This window comes from Silene latifolia, chromosome 9, assembly GCF_048544455.1.
Source record: "Silene latifolia isolate original U9 population chromosome 9, ASM4854445v1, whole genome shotgun sequence".
In the NCBI taxonomy this organism is placed as follows: domain Eukaryota; kingdom Viridiplantae; phylum Streptophyta; class Magnoliopsida; order Caryophyllales; family Caryophyllaceae; genus Silene; species Silene latifolia.
In genome coordinates, this window is record NC_133534.1 from 27612770 (window position 1) to 27635577 (window position 22808).

Here is a 22808-nt window from a genome sequence, read left to right on the forward strand (position 1 = left end):
AAATGTGATGTTTTACGAGTGTAAATGTAACATTTTAAGAGTGTAAATTTGATTTTTTGTGACGGAAATTTTGAATTTATATAATTTTTAACATTTTACAAGTGTAAATGTGATGTTTTACGAGTGTAAATGTAACATTTTAAGAGTGTAAATTTGATTTTTTGTGACGGAAATTTTGAATTTATATAATTTTAACATTTTACAAGTGTAAATGTGACGTTTTACGAGTGTAAATGTAACATTTTAAGAGTGTAAATTTGTTTTTTTGTGACGGAAATTTTGAATTTATATAATTTTAACATTTTACAAGTGTAAATGTGATGTTTTACGAGTGTAAATGTAATATTTTAAGAGTGTAAATTTGATTTTTTGTGACGGAAATTTTGAATTTATATAATTTTAACATTTTTCAAGTGTAAATGTGATGTTTTACGAGTGTAAATGTAACATTTTAAGAGTGTAAATTTGATTTTTTGTGACGCAAATTTTGAATTTATATGATTTTAACATTTTACAAGTGTAAATTTGATGTTTTACGAGTGTAAATGTAACATTTTAAGAGTGTAAATTTGATTTTTTGTGACGGAAATTTCGAATTTATATAATTTGAACATTTTACAAGTGTAAATGTGATGTTTTACGAGTGTAAATGTAGTATTTTAAGTGTAAATTTGAAGGTCTACGAGTGTAAATTTGAAGGTTTAAGAGTGTAATTTTGGTCCTTTTAGTGTAACTTTGGTCCTTTACAAGTGTAACTTTGGTCCTTTACGAGTAAAACTTTAGTCTGACTATCAACAAACACCACCAACGTCGTCCTCTACGTCACCACTAACACATATCCACAAAAAACTATGAATGCAAATCTATATAATTTTAACGAGTGTAAATGTACAGATATACCGGTGTAAATGTAAGGTAATATGAGTGTAAATGTAAGAAACATGAGTGTAAATGTAAGAAAACATGAGTGTAAATGTAAAGAAATATGAGTGTAAATGTAAAGAAATATGAGTGTAAATGTAAAGAAGTACGATTGTAAATGTAAAAAAAATATGAGTAAAATAAATATATTTATCAGATCTAAGAATAAAAATCATGATAATACGATTTTTTTTTTCAAAGATCTACTATATATTTATTAGATCTACGAATAAGATCAACAAAATATACTTACATAATAAATAATATATTTCATATTTGGTAAATCAACAAAATCTAAGAACAATTTATTATACTTCATAAGAGTGTAAATGTAAAGAAATGTGACTGTAAATGTGAGGAAATACAAGTGTAAATTTAAAAAAAACGAGTGTAACTTTAAAATAACACAAAAAAATAAATAGATCTGAATAGATCTAAAAAAGAAAAAACAAAAAAAGACGAGATATGCAAGTAAAAATTAACCACCCACAATAACAAATGAAAATAATAATAATTTTTTTTTGTAACAACAACAACATTACCAAGCAATTTTGGAAAAAAAAAATATCTGAAATAGAAAAGAAAAAAAAAGCAAAAACACCGTATTCTTTTATTTAACCAAACACAACAAGCAAACACCATACATCATGACATAACCAAACAATACCCATATTTCTGATCGACAACAACACCATTAATATTTCTAAATTCAGATCTCGTGTTGCTGTGGGTGGTGGTTGAAGGAGGCGGTGGTGGTGGTGTGTTCGAAAAAGCAGGGGAAGGTGGTGGCTGGTGTGGTGCGTGAGGGTGGTGGTGTGTTCGAAAAAGCAGGGGAAGGTGGTGGCTGCTGTGGTGCGTGAGGGTGGTGGTTGAAGGAGGCGGTGGTGGTGGTGTGTTCGAAAAAGACGGGGGAAGGTGGTGGCTGTTGTGGTGCGTGAGGCAGATCTGCGGTTCTGGTTGGAGGAAGGAGTCGAGTGAGGGAGGTCGGTTAGGGAGTCGGGTGAGGGAGGGAGGGAGGTTGTTGTCGGGGGCTCAGATCTGAAGAAAAAGGGAGAAAGGGAGGGAGTTGGTCGGTCGGTTGGTGTCGGGTAGTGGTGTGGTGTGGAACTGGCTTTTTATGGGGTTGTGTGTGGTGGTATTGGTCAGACCTGGAAGAAGCGGGAGAGAGGAGTGCGGTGGTGGGTGGGCGTTTTTCGGGAGAAGCGGGAGAGAGAAGGCGGCAAAGGAGGGGAGGAGATCTGGTGTGTGGCGTTTTTGGTCGGGTCGTGTGTGGTTGTCGCGGGAAGTGGTGGTGACGGGTGTGTGGGTGGATGGTGGTGTGTGAGTGGCCGGCAGGAGAGGTGCGTCGTGGTGGTGGTGGCGGATGTGTGAGTGGTGGGTGGTGTGTCGTGGTGGTGGCGAGTGATGACTGATGAGGGGGAAATTTTTTTTTTGATTTTTTTTGAATTATTTGGTTTTTGATTTTTGTTGGATTTTTGAGAGGAATTGAATTTTTTTGATTTTTAGAGAGATGAGAGGAATGATAATTGTGTGAGATGAGAGAGAAGTGAGTGAAAAATAAATGTTATATAGTAAAATTAGTGGTTGATTAGTGAAGGTAGTGAGGGAAAGTGATTAATTAGCTTCAATCCCCTCCATTTAGCATTAATCCCTCCCTTTTCCCCTTCAATCTCAACCCTCCATCCTATCTTTTCAATGGCCCTTAAGAGGACTCATGAACTCAATGAATTTGGGTGGACTCACTTGATCCTTCTTCTATATATATATATATATATATATATATATATATATATATATATATATATATATATATATATATATATATATATATATATATATATATATATATATATATATATATATATAGATTGAGGATAGGATCACATGAGAACCCCCTTCCCATGAGAACCATGAGAACCACGTGTTCAGAACCTTTATACTAAAGGTACACAAATATTATATTAATGGTTCAGAACCTTTGTACCAGAGATACATAGGTTAAACTATAAGATACTCATTTCGTCCTTATCATTTGTTTGCCTTTGATTAAAATACCTCACATCGAACAAAAAATACAAACATTTGTTACAAAAAGATTATAAATTAGATGAACAGAACTACTCAAGGGAACTTCATGAAAAATTTTGTATTGATTGATTTCGTTTTCTAAATTTCTTAGATTTCTTAACCAGAAGAAGGAAGTTGCGTTATCAAAGTTAGAGAGCTTGACTATAGACGACCCATCAGATTTCTTTTGTTCTAGATCAATCAAAACATTCAATCTTAGCATCTTGATGAACTTTGTGTTTTGAGTGGAGCTTTTTCAGTGCACATGCAAATTTATGAATGACTACTCCTTTAATTTTGTTAATTCTTAATTCATTTTCAAATTTATGAATCACTTCCCTTCATTTTCCCATTGGTAATTCTTCTTTTCAATTTTCATACGAAGCTCTTCACATTGCTAGTTTTTCATTTTCAAATTAATGAATGACTATTCCTTTCATTTTGTTATCAACAATAAATAAATTAATGGATCAATTGACAAAGATTCGTAAAAAGTGTGCAGAATTTGTCAAGGCACAACAATTTATTCAGATTTTTCAACCATTACTTATTTCTGATTATCTTATCAGAAGCCTTGTACCTCTATACAAAGATTCTGAACCTATGGTATAATATTATTGTACTTTGGGTACAAAAGTTGTGAACATGCGGTTCTCATGGTTCTCATGGGAGGGGGGTTCTCATAGGATCTATAACATATATATATATATATATATATATATATATATATATATATATATATATATATATATATATATATATATATATATATATATATATATAGAGAGAGAGAGAGAGAGAGAGAGAGAGAGAGATGAGTTCTTATAAGTCCTTATAATTAGTTGAGTCCTTGAGTCCTAATATGAACCATTAGATTAAGAAGAATGGATGGTGGAGATTAGATAGGCAATTAAACAATATTTATGGCAGGAAAAAAAAAGCAACGTGTGATTAATTCAATTTGGCTATCATTATTATGGATTTAGCTTCCCAAAACTGACATAAACACAATCTAAACACTTTCCAATATGACGTTTAATCATCAGCTTTTTTTTTTATCTTTCATCATCTTCCCCAAGCTTCATGTTCATTATTCATTCATAATTCATTCTTCCATATACGTCTTCCAATCTGCATCATTTGTTCGTGTATAATCCGAAATTTGCATGCAACCATCTGAAAAGGGGTCGTCTACAATATATCAAAATATCGACAACCATGGACAATATGCAGATTGTCGAGTTCAACAATGGTAAGTACACTGTTCAACAATTGTCGACTACTTCAACTTCGTTTTTTTTTTAAAAAATAATTTTTTTAAAGAATAAATTGATATGGACTTATACTGATGGTTAAGAAAACAAGTTGGAAGATTAACTTGGAAGATGAAGATGAAGAGTCTTGACATGTAAAGTTACAAAGACTTAGATTTAGAGTTACAAAATTTGTTATGTTGCCTAGCCTGTATGTTGCAGGAGGAGTGTTATGTCATTGTTTAGTCATAAGTAAATAATCCGTGTAATTTGGCAACCCTAGAGTAGGAGTTTTTACGTGTAAAAAAGCTCTGGAGAAAAGTTCCACTCGTTGGCAGTAAAGTTACAGTTAATTGGGGCTAAAGTTACAGTTTTAGTTTCAGTTGATCTATAAAATTGTGTTGTGTTAGCAAAAAACTTATGACAGTTTCTGTTTTTGATTTTTACAGAGAAGGATTGTTGTGAGGACGAACCAGAGGTAGGAGAACATGAATTTGCAGAAGTCATGCAAAATGCAAGCGAAGATGAATTTTGTAGGATTGTAGAAAGCGAGTTTACACCATTTGTCGGGCTGCAGTTCAATGACATAGAGGAAGCTGTAAAGTTCTATAAGATGTACGCTCTTGCATGTGGTTTCGATGTGCGTAGATACACGACAAAGAAGTGGCGTGACGGGACCATTAAATCAAAACTTTTAGTTTGTAACCGAGAGGGATTTACATACGCAAAAAAGGTGTGCAAAGACAAAGAGATTGAATTATTTAAGGACACACAAGAGGGGGAAGAAATTGGAGAAAAGCAGCGGAGAAAAACGAAAGTAAGGAGGATTGGGTGCAAAGCGAGGATTAGATTGCTCATGTTCAATGGTGTTTTATTAGTTGACCGATTTCATGCGGGACACAATCATGAACTTGTTGAAGTTAGAGATAGGGAGTTTCAGAAGTTGTCAAGGAAACTGTACAAGTATCACAAGGAGCTCATAGTCTATAACTCGAGGGTTAGTGTACTCTTCCTATTTAAATCACTGTGAAAGTTATCTTCTGGTACAATTACATTAATCACTGTTGAAGTTACACTTTCCTTAAGGTTACACATAATCCGGGTAGAGTTACATATTTTATCAGATAAAGTTATAGTTTGAGCGTTAAAGTTAAATTATTGTTAAAGTTACATAATTCTCCCTTTGAAGTTTCAAATTTATTTGATTGAAGTTCCAGTTACATTGCACTACATTTTTAGATTATGAATTCTGATGGAATTACACAAAATTCTGTTAGGGTTACACTTTCAGCCCAGTGGAGTTACACAAATTTCTGTTAGGGTTACACATGAGGAGGTGAAGTTACAAAGTATATGATTTTAAAGCAGTGTAACTGTATGATGACATTAAGTTACAAAAACTATAGATTGGAGTTACAAACAGTATTAAGTGAAGTTACAAAGTATATGATTAAAAGTATCTTAAGGTTACACATAATCCGGGTAGAGTTACATATTTACCCAGGTAAAATTACATTAATCAGTGTTAAAGTTACACTTTCCATATAGTTACACATAAACCAAGTAGATTTACATATTTTATCAGATAAAGTTACATTTTGAAAGTTAAAGTTAAATTATTTTTAAAGTTACATAATTCTCATTTTGAAGTTCCAAATTTATTAGCTTGAAGTTCCAGTTACATTGCACTGCATTTTTAGATTATGAATTCTGATGGAATTACACAAATTTCAGTTAGGGTTACACTTTCAGCAGAGTGGAGTTACATCTTTTACAGTTACAGTTACAGTTACATAGTTACTGACGTGAAGTTCCAAACATATACGTGTGCAGTTACAAACTTATTGGATTGTTTTTAACCAGTGTAAATGACGTTGTTTGAATGCAGTTGAAGATAGGTGCTACAAGGACATATAAAATGTGCAAGGAACATGTTAATGGGTTCGAAAATATTGGTGCGAGTTTAACTGATTTCACGAATTTCCATAGAAACGTTAAGTGCTATATTAATGAGAGGGACGGTCAATTGTTCATAGATCGATTTAAAAGCATGGCAGAAACACATGAAAATTTCTTCTTCGATTATGAAGTCGATGCCGATGGAAGCTTGATCAGGGCGATATGGGCGGATGGTATTGCTCGACGAAACTACTCTGTATTTGGTGATGTTGTGTCTTTCGATCCAACATACTCGACAAATAAGTATGACATGGTATTTACACCTTTCACGGGTATTGATAATCACAAGCGTTCAATCAATTTTGCTGGTGCACTTCTTTTCAGGGAGAACGAGGACTATTTTGATTGGGTGTTCAAACGTTTTTTGGTGGCAATGGGTGGGAAGGAACCGGAATATATTATAACCGACCAAGATGCGGGTATTATAAAGTCTGTCAAGAATGTTTTTAATACAGCTAGGCATCGCTTCTGCATGTGGCATATCATGAACAAGGTTCCAGTCAAATACGGGGGTACAACAAAAGATTATCCCGAATTTATAAAGAAGTTAAATGCCATAATCTGGGACGACGAACTTGAACCGGTTGAATTTGACGTTCGTTGGAGCGAGATAATGAAAGAGCATGTCGTTGGTAAATCTGCTTGGTTTGAGGAAGTGTACCTTAAAAGGAGGCAATGAGTGATGGCCCATTGTAGGGACCTGACGATGGGAAGTGTTATGAGGACAACACAAAGATCGGAGAGTGAAAATAGTTTCTTTAAAAAGTTTGAGAACAACAATGGAACATTGGTTAAATTCTGGATGCGCTTTGAAAGTGCAATTGACCAACAAAGACATACCCAGAAGAAATCTGATAATGACAACAAGCACACATTCCCAAAAATGAAAACTCAATGTCCTATTGAGCGCCATGCAGCAAGAGTATACACACATGCCGTATTCGATGAGTTTCAAGAAGAGATAAAAATGTCAACGAATGGACTTGGTGCCAGGGGTTTCACCGAGGAGAATGAAATAGAGCTAACAAAAGTAAAGGATAGCTTAAGAGGAAGAGTTTTTGACGTTCATTTCAGACCAGGTATTTATCACTGACATTTGTTATTTGCACTTGATTTTTTTTGGTAACAATTAAAACCACTAGAGTTACACATAGTACGATATATAGTTACAGTTGTTCCCCTTGCGGTTACACAGAGGAACGCTTAAAAATAAAACTCTGATAGTTTGTTGAAGTTACAAATAAACCCTGATGCAGTTATACACAATAAGACTTGCAATTACATAATATTTGTTGCAGTTTTTCGGAGTCCTTTGTTTTTTTGTGATATGTGGCGAAACAGGAACATATGAGGCAACATGCTCGTGTAGAAAGTTTGAAAGAGCTGGAATAATATGTAGGCACATCATTTGGAATTATTCAAGTAATGGTGTTCAGTCCATACCGGAATCGTACGTGGTTCGAAGATGGAGAAAGGATGCAGTATACGACGCCTCTGATGGAAAGGAAATAATTGATCGAAAACAAATCGAAATGACAAAGTTATGGTCTGAGATACATGAGACTGTTGGAGTACTAAGGGGTAAAGATAAGGATGATATTGAGACCTTGTCCAACTTAATTAGGGATTTCAGAGAGAAGTTGTCACCGTCAGCGGAGGAATTGACAAAGCAGCAAGAAATTGAACAACTACTGGGTTGTAAGGCCAACAAGGAGATAACAATATTGCCTCCCAAACATGCGAAGAACAAAGGGAGTGGCAAAAGGATATTGTCTAAGAAGACAAAAGTCGAAGCATTGTTATCTAAACCAAAACGGATGTGCAATAATTGCAAACAAATGGCACATCACGACAAGAGAAATTGCCCCAACCCGTTTTCGGAACACCCACAACAATCTATTGAATTATCTTCGGATGAATACGAGGATGAGGAAGAGGATGACGAATCTTCTGGGTAGAAGTTTAGGAATAGCATATTTTAATTTACTATTATTGTGTAATATTAAAATGAAGAACAAATATTAAAATCCTTTTTTAGAGTGAATAAAACTTTTTTGCCTTACAATTTGGAAATGATTGTCTGCCAACAAAAACATCCATTGAAGTTACACAGATCGTGAATTGGAGTTACAGATAATATCAAGTGAAGTTACAAAATATATGATATTAACTAGCTTTCAAAGTGTAACTGTATGGACTACTGGTGTAACTTTTAGGGTTCAAAATATTTAAAAGGGTCTGTATTGGTTTACAAAATATCCTAAAAGTTGTATTGGAGTTACATAAACTATCTATTGGAGTTACACATATGAGGGAGTGAAGTTACAAATATGATTTTAAGTATCTTGGACATTGTAAATGTATGAGGATACTGGTGTAAGTTAGCATAATCTAATTTCAAAGCCAATTTTTTTGCTTTATAGATGGTTCGAAATAATCAAAAGGGTACAAATGTGAGAATAGTTGTTATTGTACAAACTATTCTAAAAGGTACGCATTTGAGTTACAACAAATATCCGCTGAGGTTACACAAACAAGGCAGTGAAGTTACGAAGTATATGATATTAAAAATCTTACACAGTGTAACTGTTTCACGCAGTAGGTGTAGCTTTATAGGGTTATTTTGTAACTACAAGTCATGAAATTTAGAAAACAGGGATGCCTTGAACTTGAACAAAAAACAAGGATAAAAATACTCAAACTTCATTGCCAATTGTTTTCTACATAGAAGGATTAAAATTTCAAAAGCGTACAAGGTACAAAATAGCTAGCTTGAATAGTGTTCCAAATATATTCTAAAATATATTCTAAAGTCACTTTGATGACTTTAAAATTAACTTGGTGATTTTATGCCTAATTTGAATGGTTTTCCAAATACTCTCTTTTTTATCTACCCAACCTTTAATCTTCTCCAAAACTTCCTCTCTTATGTCATTCATGTCAGCTAGTACAAGGGATGCGGCAAGCTGTAGTACAAAGTAACGCCGGTTGGTCTTGCTGTTGAGGTCATTATGCTTGAACGGCTCACCTTCGTAAATTAACATGTGGATCATGGTGAATATGCCAGACTCCTCGTAAAGAGGGGCAGGACGCGTCCAATCAAAATTTATCTGGCGATGCTCAAACTCAGCAACCTGACAACCTCTGTTCGCCCCTTTATACTCCAAATAGTCGCTCATAGCGGACACCTAAACATAATTTAGTAAATTAAGCAATTGAATTAAGGAAAGTATAATGGACAATTCAAAATTGGAATAATGAAATCAGACTTACAAGAATAGTTGCCGCTTTCATATGTCAGACTTGCTCGGATCTGGGTGAAATTGGTTGTCCAGTAAGTCCACAATTTCCGAGTTAAAGTTGATACAAACGCATGCTAAATGGTCATCAGTTTTGATTGGTATGAAAATTAAATCAGCACCCAAGTTGATAGTATTCCCACAATCCTTGACAAAGACGTCCCAATGTTTGTAAAGCATATCGTAGTTGATATCACTGGGTCTGCACTGAGTTGGTGTATCCATTAGCCGCATGAGAACGTCCTGTAATAAATGAATATTAAAGAGGCTGAAGTTACAAATTATACCGGTTAAAGTTACACATGTTAGCATATGAAGTTACTAATTATATGGCTGAAGTTACAATTTTTAGGAGCTAAAGTTCCAAAATTACATGGGCTGAAGTTCCGAAATTATAGGAGCTGAGTTACACATTTTACTGGTTGAAGTTACAACTTAAACTTGACCAGGTTAAAAAGAAAAATAAAAGGTGAAGTTAATAAACATAGTGACAGAGAAAATAGTTATTAGGCTCGAACCGTTTGACGTAGCCCAAAGAAAGCCATCCTAGCAACTTCAAAACCCTCCGACTCTATCTTGTTCAGCAACATTGCCCAGCACTCAATCACAAATAAGGACATTAAACTGTGAGGTAGCATAGAAAGGATGCCATCCCTTCGGAGTGATGCATTGGGACCGTAACATGCAAGATCCTCTCTGTGTTTGAAACAACATAAGATAAGCTCAACAATTTAGATACATTAGATCGTAAACTGATTGACTTAGCAGATAGAAGTAAACTTACACGTTTGGCATGCCATTGTCGTCTAGGAAGCAATAGTCAGCCACGTGCCTCCTGAAATCTTGAACATCCTTAAATAATGTCTGGTTGTTCCGTAGGAAATTAGAGACAACAAGGCAGGCCAAACCAGACGACTCCCCGCAATTGTAGGAACAGCCAAGCCCATCACCCTTACCACGACGACGACTACTAAGGGCTGAGAGGGGCTCACCAGTGGTGGGGCTAACAACTGCAATAGGCGTAGAGGATCGACGTCTTTTATACGTCACTTCACACTCATCCACATCACCAATCTTCCTCTTGGGGTCAACTTTTATAGGAGAGGTTTCGAAAGACGAATGGATTTTCTTCGGTTGACCCTTACCCTCACTAAAGGATACAACCCTAGACCGCACGTACACCCTGCACTTGTTAATGTCACTAAGAATAAGGATAGCAGCAATTTCAGCTCGGAATAAGTTATTGGCATCCATCTTCCCTAGACCACACTCAAAAGGAGATCCGCAATAAAACAACATGTGTAGCATCATATAAACACCACAGTCATTCATTGAGAACCCTACACCCTGCCAGCTGAAAACAACATTCATGAGCTTGAACCCGCTAACCATTGATCCTTTGACCACCCCTTTGGACAATAGGTACTTGCCCATTTCATTAGCCTGAAGGTAGTTTCAGTATATGAACATTAGTAATAGAGGAGGTGAAAATAGAAACAAAAAAAAAAAAAAAAAAAAAAAAAAAAAAACAATAGTGTGTGCAAAAGCATGTGATAGACGGTGTACCACGATACGTGCAATGCCTGTGTAAGGTAATTTGGAAAAATCTTCGTCATAAGAACGGTTGTCAAGATACTCAATTTGCTCTGATATGAAATTAATGCAAGCACAACTATAGTGATCCTTATCACCGGACAAAACTGGGATAAAAACCTGAAACATATAATATACACAATTATAATAACGTTTGTACCGTAAAAATCTGAAATGAAATAATGTACAAAATATCAGTTTCATACCATATCAGCTTCTATATTAAATGGAGGATAACATGATTCAATCCACTGGTCCCAATAAGCAAACAGCTCGGTAGTTAAGTCCACGACTTTTTCGATTTTTTGGGCCTTCCAAATTTCCAGCGCAGTAAGCTATCCAGGAAAAATATATAAACCGTCAAATGAATTTCAATAGAATGTTGAAAAATAGATAAAACTGATTTGGGTTAAAGTCAATGTATTGGCCTTAAAGTTACACAATCAATGGAATAGGTACAAAGTCTACTGGAGTTATACACTAGACAAGGTAGAGTTACACAGACAATGGACAGAGGTTACACTGGACAAAAATTACAACTAAGAACAACTAGAGTTCCACAATCAGAGTATTGGGGTTACACAGTCAACAGACAGAGTTTCACTGTAAAAAGGTTACACCTAGGACCATATAGAGTTCCACAATCAAACAGGTAGTGTTACAGACTTGCTGAAACGAAAAGACAATGGCCCAGAAATGTTGCAGTTACGAATAAGTTACACTAAACAAATAAAAAAGGTTGACTACCATGGAATTTAAAGGATAACATACAGTATGACTAAGCCCAAAAAAGCAGCGGCTACTTGCGACAGGTGCAGTGTTTGCATTCATCAAGAAGTTCAGCAACAAACACCAACACTCAATGATATTGTTCGTAATCTGTTTTCCAGGTTGGAGCGAAAGCATGTCTTCACGAGTTATGAAGTAAACGTCGGTGTATAAAACCAATTGTTCGCTTCAAAGAAAAAAAATACACTCATTAGTGATGTGTTGCACATAGAAACAAAAAAAAGTTTAAAAACGACACATTTGGGAAATGGTTACTTACACTTTGTCACCAGATTCCATTGCATTGAACACATAGTCCATTACGTCTTTCCTACGATTGAAAACTGTAGAAAAGAGGCTCTTGTTACTGCATAAAAAATCTGAAATGACAATCTGCTCGGGATCAGGGGCCCCACAGTCATCAGAACACCCTAGATTCTCAGGAACAACACCAATGCAGGGTAAGGCACAAGAGGAGTTGAGTAGGAATGGGTGGTTTATTAATTCAGTGTGAGGGACATAAACGGGGGGAGGTGCTAAACTACCCTTGTCGTCCGCACCAAACACCTCCCCTTCACCAATATCAACAGACCCTACATCGGTATCACCTTTCCTGTTATCCAGCAGATATTTATACGCCTCGTTTATCTCAGTAGGAGTATAACCTGCTTCCTCCAAAAGTGTATGCTCAACTACCTTTGTTGACTTAGATGAAGAACCCTCGACATGAGTAACCGGCACAAAATCTTTCGCGTTTTCCATTATTTCATTAATTTCAGCGGTGTTATAAAATGCCCCGCTGTCAATTACTTGATCATTTGATGACATATCATCATTCCCAAGACATTCAGTTCCTGATGGCACATCATCATTCCCTAATGGCACATCATCATTCCCTAGCACAGAATTTTTAAGCTGACAAAGTACTTCGGATAATTTCATGCTAGCAATATTATCCTCATCATCACCCAAGATTTTTTTATCCACAGTCAACGCCTGAACAGAAGGTGCTTTAGCAACGGATTGTTTCATCCATTCAGCAGCATATTCAACTTCATCGCAGTAACGATGAAGCTCTTCGCATTGCCAGAAATCTTGGGTTGACTGTGAAGGGACAAGGCCAGCTCCATCAATACAGCCAGTTGTTAGGTGTTTGATCCTCGATATTGCCTCGGCATACCATGAATGAAACACTGCAGCATTCCTCTGAAACTTTAAATAAAGTTCATGTACATCCTGAATAAAACAAGTACACGTCAAATTCTCATGCTACACATAAACATTAATTAATACAAACAACAATTAATTTCAAAAGCTATGATTTAAAAAGTTTTACTGAATTTACAAAAACTATCCATTGGAGTTACACATATGAGATGGTGAAGTTACAAAGTATATGATTTTAAAGCAGTGTAACTGTATGATGATATTAAGTTACAAAAACTATGGATTGGAGTTACAAACAATACCAAGTGAAGTTACAAAGTATATGATTTAAAGTATCTTGGACAGTTACAAATTCTCATGCTTAATACAAACAACAATGAATTTCAAAAGCTATGAGGAAATAGTATTAAGAATGTATCAGAAACTGCAATATTAAATTTTTCATAAAACCGCTAACAAAAATTTAATAAATAAAAAAAAAAAAGGAAAACGGGACATACATCCAAAGCTCGAACTTTCAACTCCTGGTCATCCTCAACACCTTGAGGTAGTTCAATTTGAATAAACTTCTTGTCGGGCTTTGAGTTGGACGTAGATGGCAAAGGTAAATGGGAAGTAGATGAAATCAGTAATGGAGGAACGCTGCTAACATTGGCTTGGCTGTTAGTGGTTGCATGAATGCAGCGCGGATACTTAACCTCAGACCATATCTGACGACCCAAACCCCCGTCCGACACCTCCCCGTATATCCTACTCCTTAATCTCTCCTTGTCCCAATGCTTGATAAGTGGAAGGTCATGCGTGCAAGTCTCACCACGGTAATCAAACCGCTGAAAGTAGGTAATCATCAAAAAGGGAATACAACCAAGCAAGTGCGACTGTTTTTTTTTTTTAACATCTTCGCCGGCAGTAATAATGCTTTTTAAAACATAAGAACACCAGTCCAAAGAAGGGATAACGCTTACATCTTCTACGGCCCTCAAAAGCTTGAAATCAACGCCGTTATTTATCGTGGGGGCAAGAAAAGAAGACATGCAAAATAAGACAAAGAATCGACAAAAGTCATCTCCGCCTTCCGTGTCTGCCACAATTGCATCTTTTAGCTTTCCGATAGGAATGGAGCCATTAGGGGTTTTAATACCAAACATTTTCCTCCATCGTTCTTTCAATGACACATTTTCAAGGCTGTCAGAGTCTTTTTGCGGTCCAGTAGGGACAAGTTTGATGGCATTGGGACCATGTGGTATAAGGAAACAGTCATGAACGTCGTATTTGGTCACCATGAAGTGTTTAGACTTAGGTGCCCTAAACACATATGAGCCATCACTAAAACAATCAAGAAATAAATGTACATGTTCGAGCGGGAAATGCTTAAGCTTCAACTCAAGCATGCCGCCAAACCCAATCCTCCTAACGGCCGATATCTGACAATCTTTCAACTTAGGTATAATTTCAAATAACCTCTTTCCACGACATTTGACACTGATTTGAGGCGTAGGAGCAACCACCTCTTCAATTTCTTTAGCTTCTTGATCACACATCTAAATAAAAGAAGAATTGAACAATTTTTAAATGACTACAAATGCAACATATAAATGACAAGAAGTTACAAACTCAATAAGCTAGAGTTACACATTGAAGGGGAGAAAGTTATACAATAAACGCACTAAAAAAATAAATGTAAACGAAACAGTTTGCATAAATGATATTTTAAGAAACAACTTGAAATGAGACGGTTACAATAAATTGAATGAACAGAAGATGAACAAAAACTAAATCAAAAATGATTAACTAAATCAAACATTAACAGCCGAGGAATACAAACATTAACTAAATCAAAAACTAAAAATCAATCAACAAAGTGATCTACAACATAAACACAATATGAAAAACGGCGAGGAAGATGAACAGAAGATAAACAGTATAAACAAAAATGTAAAACAATCTAAAAACGAGAAACTTGGTAAACAAAAACGCAAGATGAACAAAATCGTCAAAAATAATGGTTAACATAGACAATGATAATTGAAATGGTAATTGGAACAATAATGGGTAAGTAAAATAACAAAAAAAAACAAAAAAAATACCTGCAAATTGAAGTAATAGTTGATAATGGTATGAAAGTGATGAAGAAGATGAACGAGATGAAAGGGATGAAGATTAGATGAACGAGATGAAGGGGATGAAGATTAGTTGATCAGCAGACAGTTGAGTAGAAGAGGAAGCAGCGGAATTTTTTATTTTTTTTTGTTTTTGAATGAATGAGTTTGGGAGTTGTGAATTGGAAGTTGTGAAAGAGAGAGGGAGGGAAACGTACATAGGGACTCAAAATTTGCAATGATGAGGCAGTTGGTTAGAAAAGTTAAGTGGGAGAATGTGTTTTTTTATTAAATCTTAGCCATCCATTATCTTAGATCCAATGGTTTATATTAGGACTCAAAGACTCAACTATATATATATATATATATATATATATATATATATATATATATATATATATATATATATATATATATATATATATATATATATATATATATATATATATTTAGGATCCTATGAGAACCCCTCTTCCCATGAGAACCATGAGAACCTTAGGTTCAGAATCTTTATACTAAAGGTTCAGAACCTTTATACCCATGGTTCGGAACCTTTGTACCAAAAAAACGACTATCATTGCCAACTCTGAAGCGTTATGCAACCATTGGGTAGATTTCATAGCTATATCATTAATTGATCCTGACTCCTGAGCATGTTTTATATAAATCCAAACCTATATCTAATTATTTCATGTGTACATAACTAGACAAATTCTAGTTAAATCGCTCGTTGACTTCACGTGTCTCTTACAGTATAAGCACAACAAGTTTGGTGATTTTATCGATGCTGAAACGAGCGATACAACTAGTATTTGTCTTTTCCTGTGACGGTGAATTCAACAACAATGGTGACAGCTTTGTAGTCATTTGTACCGTTGCTTTAAGGACTTGAGGCTCGCATGGAAGACGAAAACAAGGTGGCATTGCTGAAGCTGTGAAGCAAATGGAGTTACTACCATGAATGACACTGACATGAAGGATGAAGGTGTTATTGAATTAATATGAAAGAAGCAAAGCTAAATTGCCCATTCTATATTAGCCTTTGAGAATTATAATTTTAATCTTGTAAATATCTGCTTGTAGTTTGTAGCGTGTCATTCAAGTAAGACAGTTCTACAGAAGCAAGCAAAAGTTTCGGGTTTACTGAGGAGTATTTCCTGGCTTATGCATCGTTAAATATGAGACCATAAAAAATACGGTAATATTGAATAAAAAATCACAATGGAGAGCTTTGTCATCTAAGTTTACCACTAATAAGACCATAAACACACGTGATTTGCAGTCATAATTCTTTCTTCCAATCAGGTAATGTGTACTGAGTTTCATTATTATCAAGCAATTTATGATTATGATACTCCAGCAAGTAGTCGTGTTGGAGGTCGGAACTCGGAAATAATTAGATATAGTATAGGTTTGGATTATATTTGGTTAAGCCTCCCAATAATTTTACCATGCTTATGAATGTATTTCTGTGTGTCACAGCCTCAACATGATTATAGCCTTATAGGCCTATGGAGATGGTTGCATAACTATGAACCTTCGGTATAAATGTTCTGAATTTTTGGTACAATTATTCTGAACCTTTGTTACATAGGTTCTGAACGTGAGGTTCTCACGGTTCTCATGGGAAGGGGGTTCTCATAGGATCTTAATATATAGGGTTAAGATCACCAAACTTGTTGTGCTTATACTGTAAGAGACACGTGAAGTCAACGAGCGATTTAACTAGAATTTGTCTAGTTATGTACACATGAAATAATTAGATATAGGTTTGGATTTATATAAAACATGCTCAGGAGTCAGGATCAATTAATGATATAGCTATGAAATCTACCCAATGGTTGCATAACGCTTCAGAGTTGGCAATGATAGTCGTTTTTTTGGTACAAAGGTTCCGAACCATGGGTATAAAGGTTCTGAACCTTTAGTATAAAGATTCTGAACCTAAGGTTCTCATGGTTCTCATGGGAAGAGGGGTTCTCATAGGATCCTAAATATATATATATATATATATATATATATATATATATATATATATATATATATATATAGATAGATAGATAGATAGATTTGGGATCCTATGAGAACCACTAATATAATGAGAACCGTGAGAACCAATCACATCCGTTAGATCTCAATAAATGTAAGGGTGAGATTAAGTCAACAAAATTTAATAAACCTTGTTACCCGTCATTTTACAAATTTCCCAATCTCACTCCTCTTTTTTTCACACCGATATCGTTCTTCTTGTCTCTCCTTTCGATCTTCACATTCCGAATGTCCGATTGAACTCATTCATCAAAATCCGAATGCCAACAATTTCGCTCTTCATATTCGCTTCCATCGCCATAACTGAGTGTTATTCCTGCAAATTCAGGTAATATTTATCAAATTAATAACAATTATAGTTCAATTTTTCCCTAATTTGTCCATGCTTGTAATTATTTTGGGATATATTGTGCGCTTAACCCTAATTTGTAGTAGTTTCTTTAATTAAAGCTAATTGATTGTTACTTTTTGACAAATTCGTAGTTTAATGTAAATTACTTGACAATTATGTTTGCCTCTAAGCTTAGTAAGAAGAGGATACAAATTCATGCTTTTATGTAATTAATGACGATTGTGTATCTAGTGTTTTGTTAATTTGGGACAGACAAAGTGTGATACAGTTTCGCGCCAATTGCGACTGTTTGGTTCATAATCAATGTTGGAATTGGTCTCTACAATTTCATTAAATGTAATCCTACCGTTATTGAGGCGGTTAATCCATGGCTTATTATGGAGTACTTCAGAAGAAATGGAAAGGATGCTTAGATCTCCATTGGTGGCGTTGTCTTTTATATCACCATAGGTTATCCTTCCTTATCCTTATAACTGTCTCTACACTAAACTAGACTCGAAAAATAGTCTAATTTGATCAGGATAGGTCCTTTCAGGTCATGTTTAAGTTTGTCGTTCCACTTTCAGGCTGGATTACTCTAATTTTCTCTATCATATACCTCAGTTATGAAGCTTAAGGTAAAAGAGGGGTGGTTGCATATCATTGATATGGTTAGGCTCTTAGGCTTTTGCAAAAGTTAGTATTTATTTGGGAGAAGATGACTTATTTCGCTTTACTTCGTGAGACTGTTGCTGCTAAAAAATTAACAACTTGAGCACCTGTAACTTTCAGTGAAGCTAAAAAAATTTCGCTTGCATCAGTTAAACACTGCAATATCCGTTATATAAAACTGCATTTAATATTATTCTGTTAAACCATGATATCATCCATTTAATCAGCTATTATACCAGTTTCCTGATCCTTAAACCTTATTAGTCCGTCGTCAAAATTTGAGACAAAAATCAGCTGTCAACCACATAGATCGCGTTGCGTACGCTAGCTGCATTTTAACAAAAGTAGGTAGGATACAAGTACTAAAAGAGTACAAATTGAAACGTAGACGAACTTACATTCGTCTGCATTCTCATAACCAAACAAACAAGGTCACATTTAAAAATGTTCAATGCAACCTACTTGCAAATTAATTAGTCTGCATATTCCATTTGATTTAGGAATACAATTTTATATAGATTATAATTGGTCCAGGGACAATATTGCTCTAACCTAACTCGAAACAGAAGGACCGCGACGATGTTTCTGGTGATGTCTCTGGATGCATCTTTGCTCTGACCTTGTAACCAGTTTTTTCTGCCTTTTCAGCTCAATGGAGAGATCATCCAAATACCAAAGTACTAACAAAAAAAAATTCACAAATTAGAGCTTTGTATATTGAAGTGTTCGTTTCCTTGTTTTCACAATTTTAGTTGCAATTGAAGTGTCGTTTCCTTGTTTTCTTGATTGTACTTTTCTTTCTTTTGCTGACATCAAATACAAGAACTGCTTCAGTATAATTCTCTATTGAGACAATCTTGTGCGTGGTCCTGCTTCTCCAGATGTCGCTTGATATGTTTTCCTCGCGTGTGCACTAACGTATGTGTTTCAAACAAGTGGCTTATATGGCGACATTTGGATCATTCCCATTCAATTATTTCTTGTTTGGTGTGCTTTCTTGTGTTGGGACATATGTTCTTGCTGGTATTTGTCTAACCTTTCACTATTAATTGTTGTTTTTCGGACTATTTCTAAACAGTTTGGAAACGTTGTTTTGTAAACCATGCCTCATGTGTCTCCACATTCAAGTTAACAAGGAGAACAAGGAATTCAAGGTATGGTTCACTAACCTGAAGTTCTGTACTTAAGTGAAATTGATATGTTGTGTTTGCTTAAAGGTCGAACATATGTGACAAATTGCTATTCATATTGAGGTTGAGCTGGTCAAACTCTTGCTTACAAAATGCTATCTAGCTCAAAGCTATCTGACTTCTAAGTTCTAACTCTTAGAATTAGCTATTGCCTATTAGGACTGAAGTAGCATTATTTGACTGAGAGCAGTGATATTATTAGCTATTGCCTATCAAAAACTGTAAAAGAGAAATCTGACTGTCAATTTGCACGACTGTCTGCTAGTTGAGAAGAATGTGTAGTTCTATGTTTGGAATAGTAAAGTTGTTGATGTATAATTTAAACGCATGAAATAAGGTTCTATGTGCATGAAATAAGGTTTTATCTGCATTAAAAAGTTCTTCAGTTGCATCAGTTGGTTATATTATGATACTAATTACTGTTGGCTAAGGACGCGTTAATTTTATATGGCCATGAAATAATATTATATGTGCATGAAATAAGGTTCTATGTGCATGAAATAAGGTTCTATGTGCATTAAAAGGTTCTTCAGTTGCATCAGTTGGTTATACTATGATACTATTTACTTTTGGCTAAGGACGCGTTAATTTTATATGACCATGAAATAAGATTATATGTGCATGAAATAAGGTTCTATGTGCATGAAATAAGGTTCTATGTGCATTAAAAAGTTTTTCAGTTGCATCAGTTAGTTATATTATATTATATGATACTAATACTGTTGGTTAAGGACGTTAATTTTATATGGGCATGAAATAAGCTTCTATGTGCATGAAATAAGGTTCTATGTGCAATAAAAAAGTTTTTCTTGATATGGGCATGAAATAAGATTATATGTGCATGAAATAAGGTTATATGTGCATGAAATAAGGTTATACGTGCATTAAAAATTTCTCCAATTGCATTAAAGACATTAATTTTTTTTTTTTTTGATAGTGTGCGTAGATGAGCTCAAAACGTAGCATTACAGGCTAGATTATGAGCCATACTATAAGGACATAAATTATATCTTTTGATTTATCTCTTTGGAGCAATTGTGTTATGTACAGCGTATATTAAAGGCTATTAGCTCAATGGTAGAGCGAGGTGCTAATTTGCACAAAGATATGGGTTCAAATCCCATATAGCCTATCAAACAACAAATTCCATGTTCTACTGTGAAACTTTGCTTTCCATCAGAGTAAGATTCTCTATAATGGTTATATTTTTGTCAGTTTATGAGTTGTAACTCTTTGTGATAGGGAGAGCATGATATAGCAATCATTAGTCAATGCATTCAAGTAATTAGGCTATATATCCTAGCTTGTTAGTTTTGTAGGAAACTTGTATTTGGATAAACCTTAGTTAGAATTTAGAAGGGCTAATAGAAAATTTTCTTGACTGGAAAAAGAAAGTAAAATAAAGAATGGTATTTCATAGCCAATATGGGAGTCGAACCCATATTTTGTGCGACCGTCTGATATTAAAGTTATTGATTTGGACCGTCGATGTTGATAAGCAGAACCCGGCTAAATAGGAGATCACTAGTGCTCCTACAAAGGATGCGTATGTCGAACCTGCCATTTCTGTGGAGATTAACATATTTGCTAGGTTCAAATCAATATGTTTTCACTTTTCAAGTACTGGTTGTTAGTAACATCACCCTTCTCATCAACACCACTTTTCTGATATATTGCACAGATTTAAAAGATAGAAAGTTACGCAGGCTCTATAACTGAGTACAAAGAATCTAAAGAGTGAATGACTTCTAAAAGTAAGAAAGTATGTGTATTTGCAAATATTGCAATATATAAATGATGTGTTTTAAAGCTTAAAATAAAGACTAGATAGTTTCCATGATATATTGCACCACGCATATAATGAGTATTTTCCATGCATAAATGGGACTGGTAGTAAAGATGTACCACCACCAACATTTGATCTAACCTGGTTCCTGCAAATTGACATGACCTTCTTGCAATAAGGGTTAGCTTGAAAGTCTTTCTTCTGGCCGATAGCCTCACCTGGATACGAAAAAGATACAACTGTGAGTAACAGATTGTCGATAGTGATTAAAAAAAGTTCAATATTTTGAACACAATAAGTTCCCTCTTTGATTTGTTCACAAAATTGGAAGCCTCCACTATTTACATTTTAGTTAAAAAGAACAAAACCTTAAAGATTGCAGCCTGAGCCTTCTTAATAAACTCACCATAATCCAAAACCTCTCCCTCAGTACCAGGATACTGAACCAACACCCCACAAACGTCCCCAGACGAGTAATCAATGTCCTTAAGGTCAACAGTCACAACCTTAAGATCAAAACCATCTGCCCTCGTCTTACGAGATATCAACGATCCGAGGGTGACGATTTACTAGCAATAAGAAAAGTTTTCCTTTTCCCTTTAAGGATATTGTTACACATGGCCATCGCCTCGGCGGCCGCCGGTTCCCTCATCAAGTAATGAGGCATTAGACATAGGTAAACCAAGAAGATCAGTAATCATAGTTTGGAAATTCAACAAAGATTCCAAACGACCCTGAGAAATCTCAGCTTGGTAAGGTGTGTATTGAGTATACCAACCAGGATTCTCCATAATATTTCTCAAAATCACAGGTGGTACATAAGTATTATAATAACCCATCCCAATAAAAGACTTAAAAATCTTATTTTTATTTGCCAAATATTTCATATGTTCAATCATTTGAGATTCAGTCAATCCTTCATCAAACTTAGAAAACTTCATAGAATCAATCCTTATAGATTTAGGAACAGTAGCATCAACAAGTGCATCAATAGTATCAAATCCACAAAACTGAGACATTTTTACAGTTTCATCAGGTGTTAAGGAATTATGTCTTCTTGGAAAAGTGTCACTTGGTTTCAATGCATCAACAGAAATAGATCTTGTTTGATGCAAATTTGAACAAATTGATTGCATAATTCTACTCTCTAGTCTTGGATTATAATCGTTTTAGATTAATACTCTCCTTCCTCCTAATGTACAACTGACTCTACCTGCGGCTGTGCCTCCTCCAAGGAATTTGGGACGACAGGATGTCTTCGGATTGTTGATTGATCCTTCCCAGCTCCTTAACTCAAACGCTGATTCTTAGGAATTTGGCAAATGAGAAAACCGGATAATGTTGACGAAGCCTCTTAGCACTAGACCAACGAAATATAACAATCATGGATTAACACATATGGGCTATCTTTTTCATTTATGTAAATTCTCAATTTCCCTAACCCTAATTCTCAGTTTCCCCAATTTAATTCGAGAAACCCTAAATTCACAAGCATAATTAATCAATTCCGAAAGTTAATCACGAATTAACAATTCGTCAACCCTAATTTGTTGACGAATTAACAAATTCAAAAAACATAAAATGGAAATTCAAGGAAATTGATTCAGAAATCAAACAAAACTTGTCGAAATTGATGAACGGTGACGGATGGTTC

General features: G+C 35.1%; 2 protein-coding genes across 2 annotated transcripts; both read left to right on the plus strand.

The window, feature by feature from the left end:
• Positions 1-4206: 4206 nt before the first annotated feature.
• Positions 4207-6879, plus strand: LOC141600778 (protein FAR1-RELATED SEQUENCE 5-like). The gene is made up of 4 exons (XM_074421028.1): positions 4207-4240; positions 4691-5238; positions 5942-6046; positions 6130-6879. Exons 1-4 carry the CDS (start codon positions 4207-4209, stop codon positions 6877-6879), a joined length of 1437 nt encoding a protein of 478 aa, XP_074277129.1.
• Positions 6880-6906: 27 nt separating this feature from the next.
• Positions 6907-8158, plus strand: LOC141600779 (protein FAR-RED IMPAIRED RESPONSE 1-like). The gene is made up of 2 exons (XM_074421029.1): positions 6907-7279; positions 7542-8158. The coding sequence occupies exons 1-2, from the start codon at positions 6907-6909 to the stop codon at positions 8156-8158; spliced, it is 990 nt and encodes a 329-aa protein (XP_074277130.1).
• The last annotated feature ends 14650 nt before the right edge of the window (positions 8159-22808 follow it).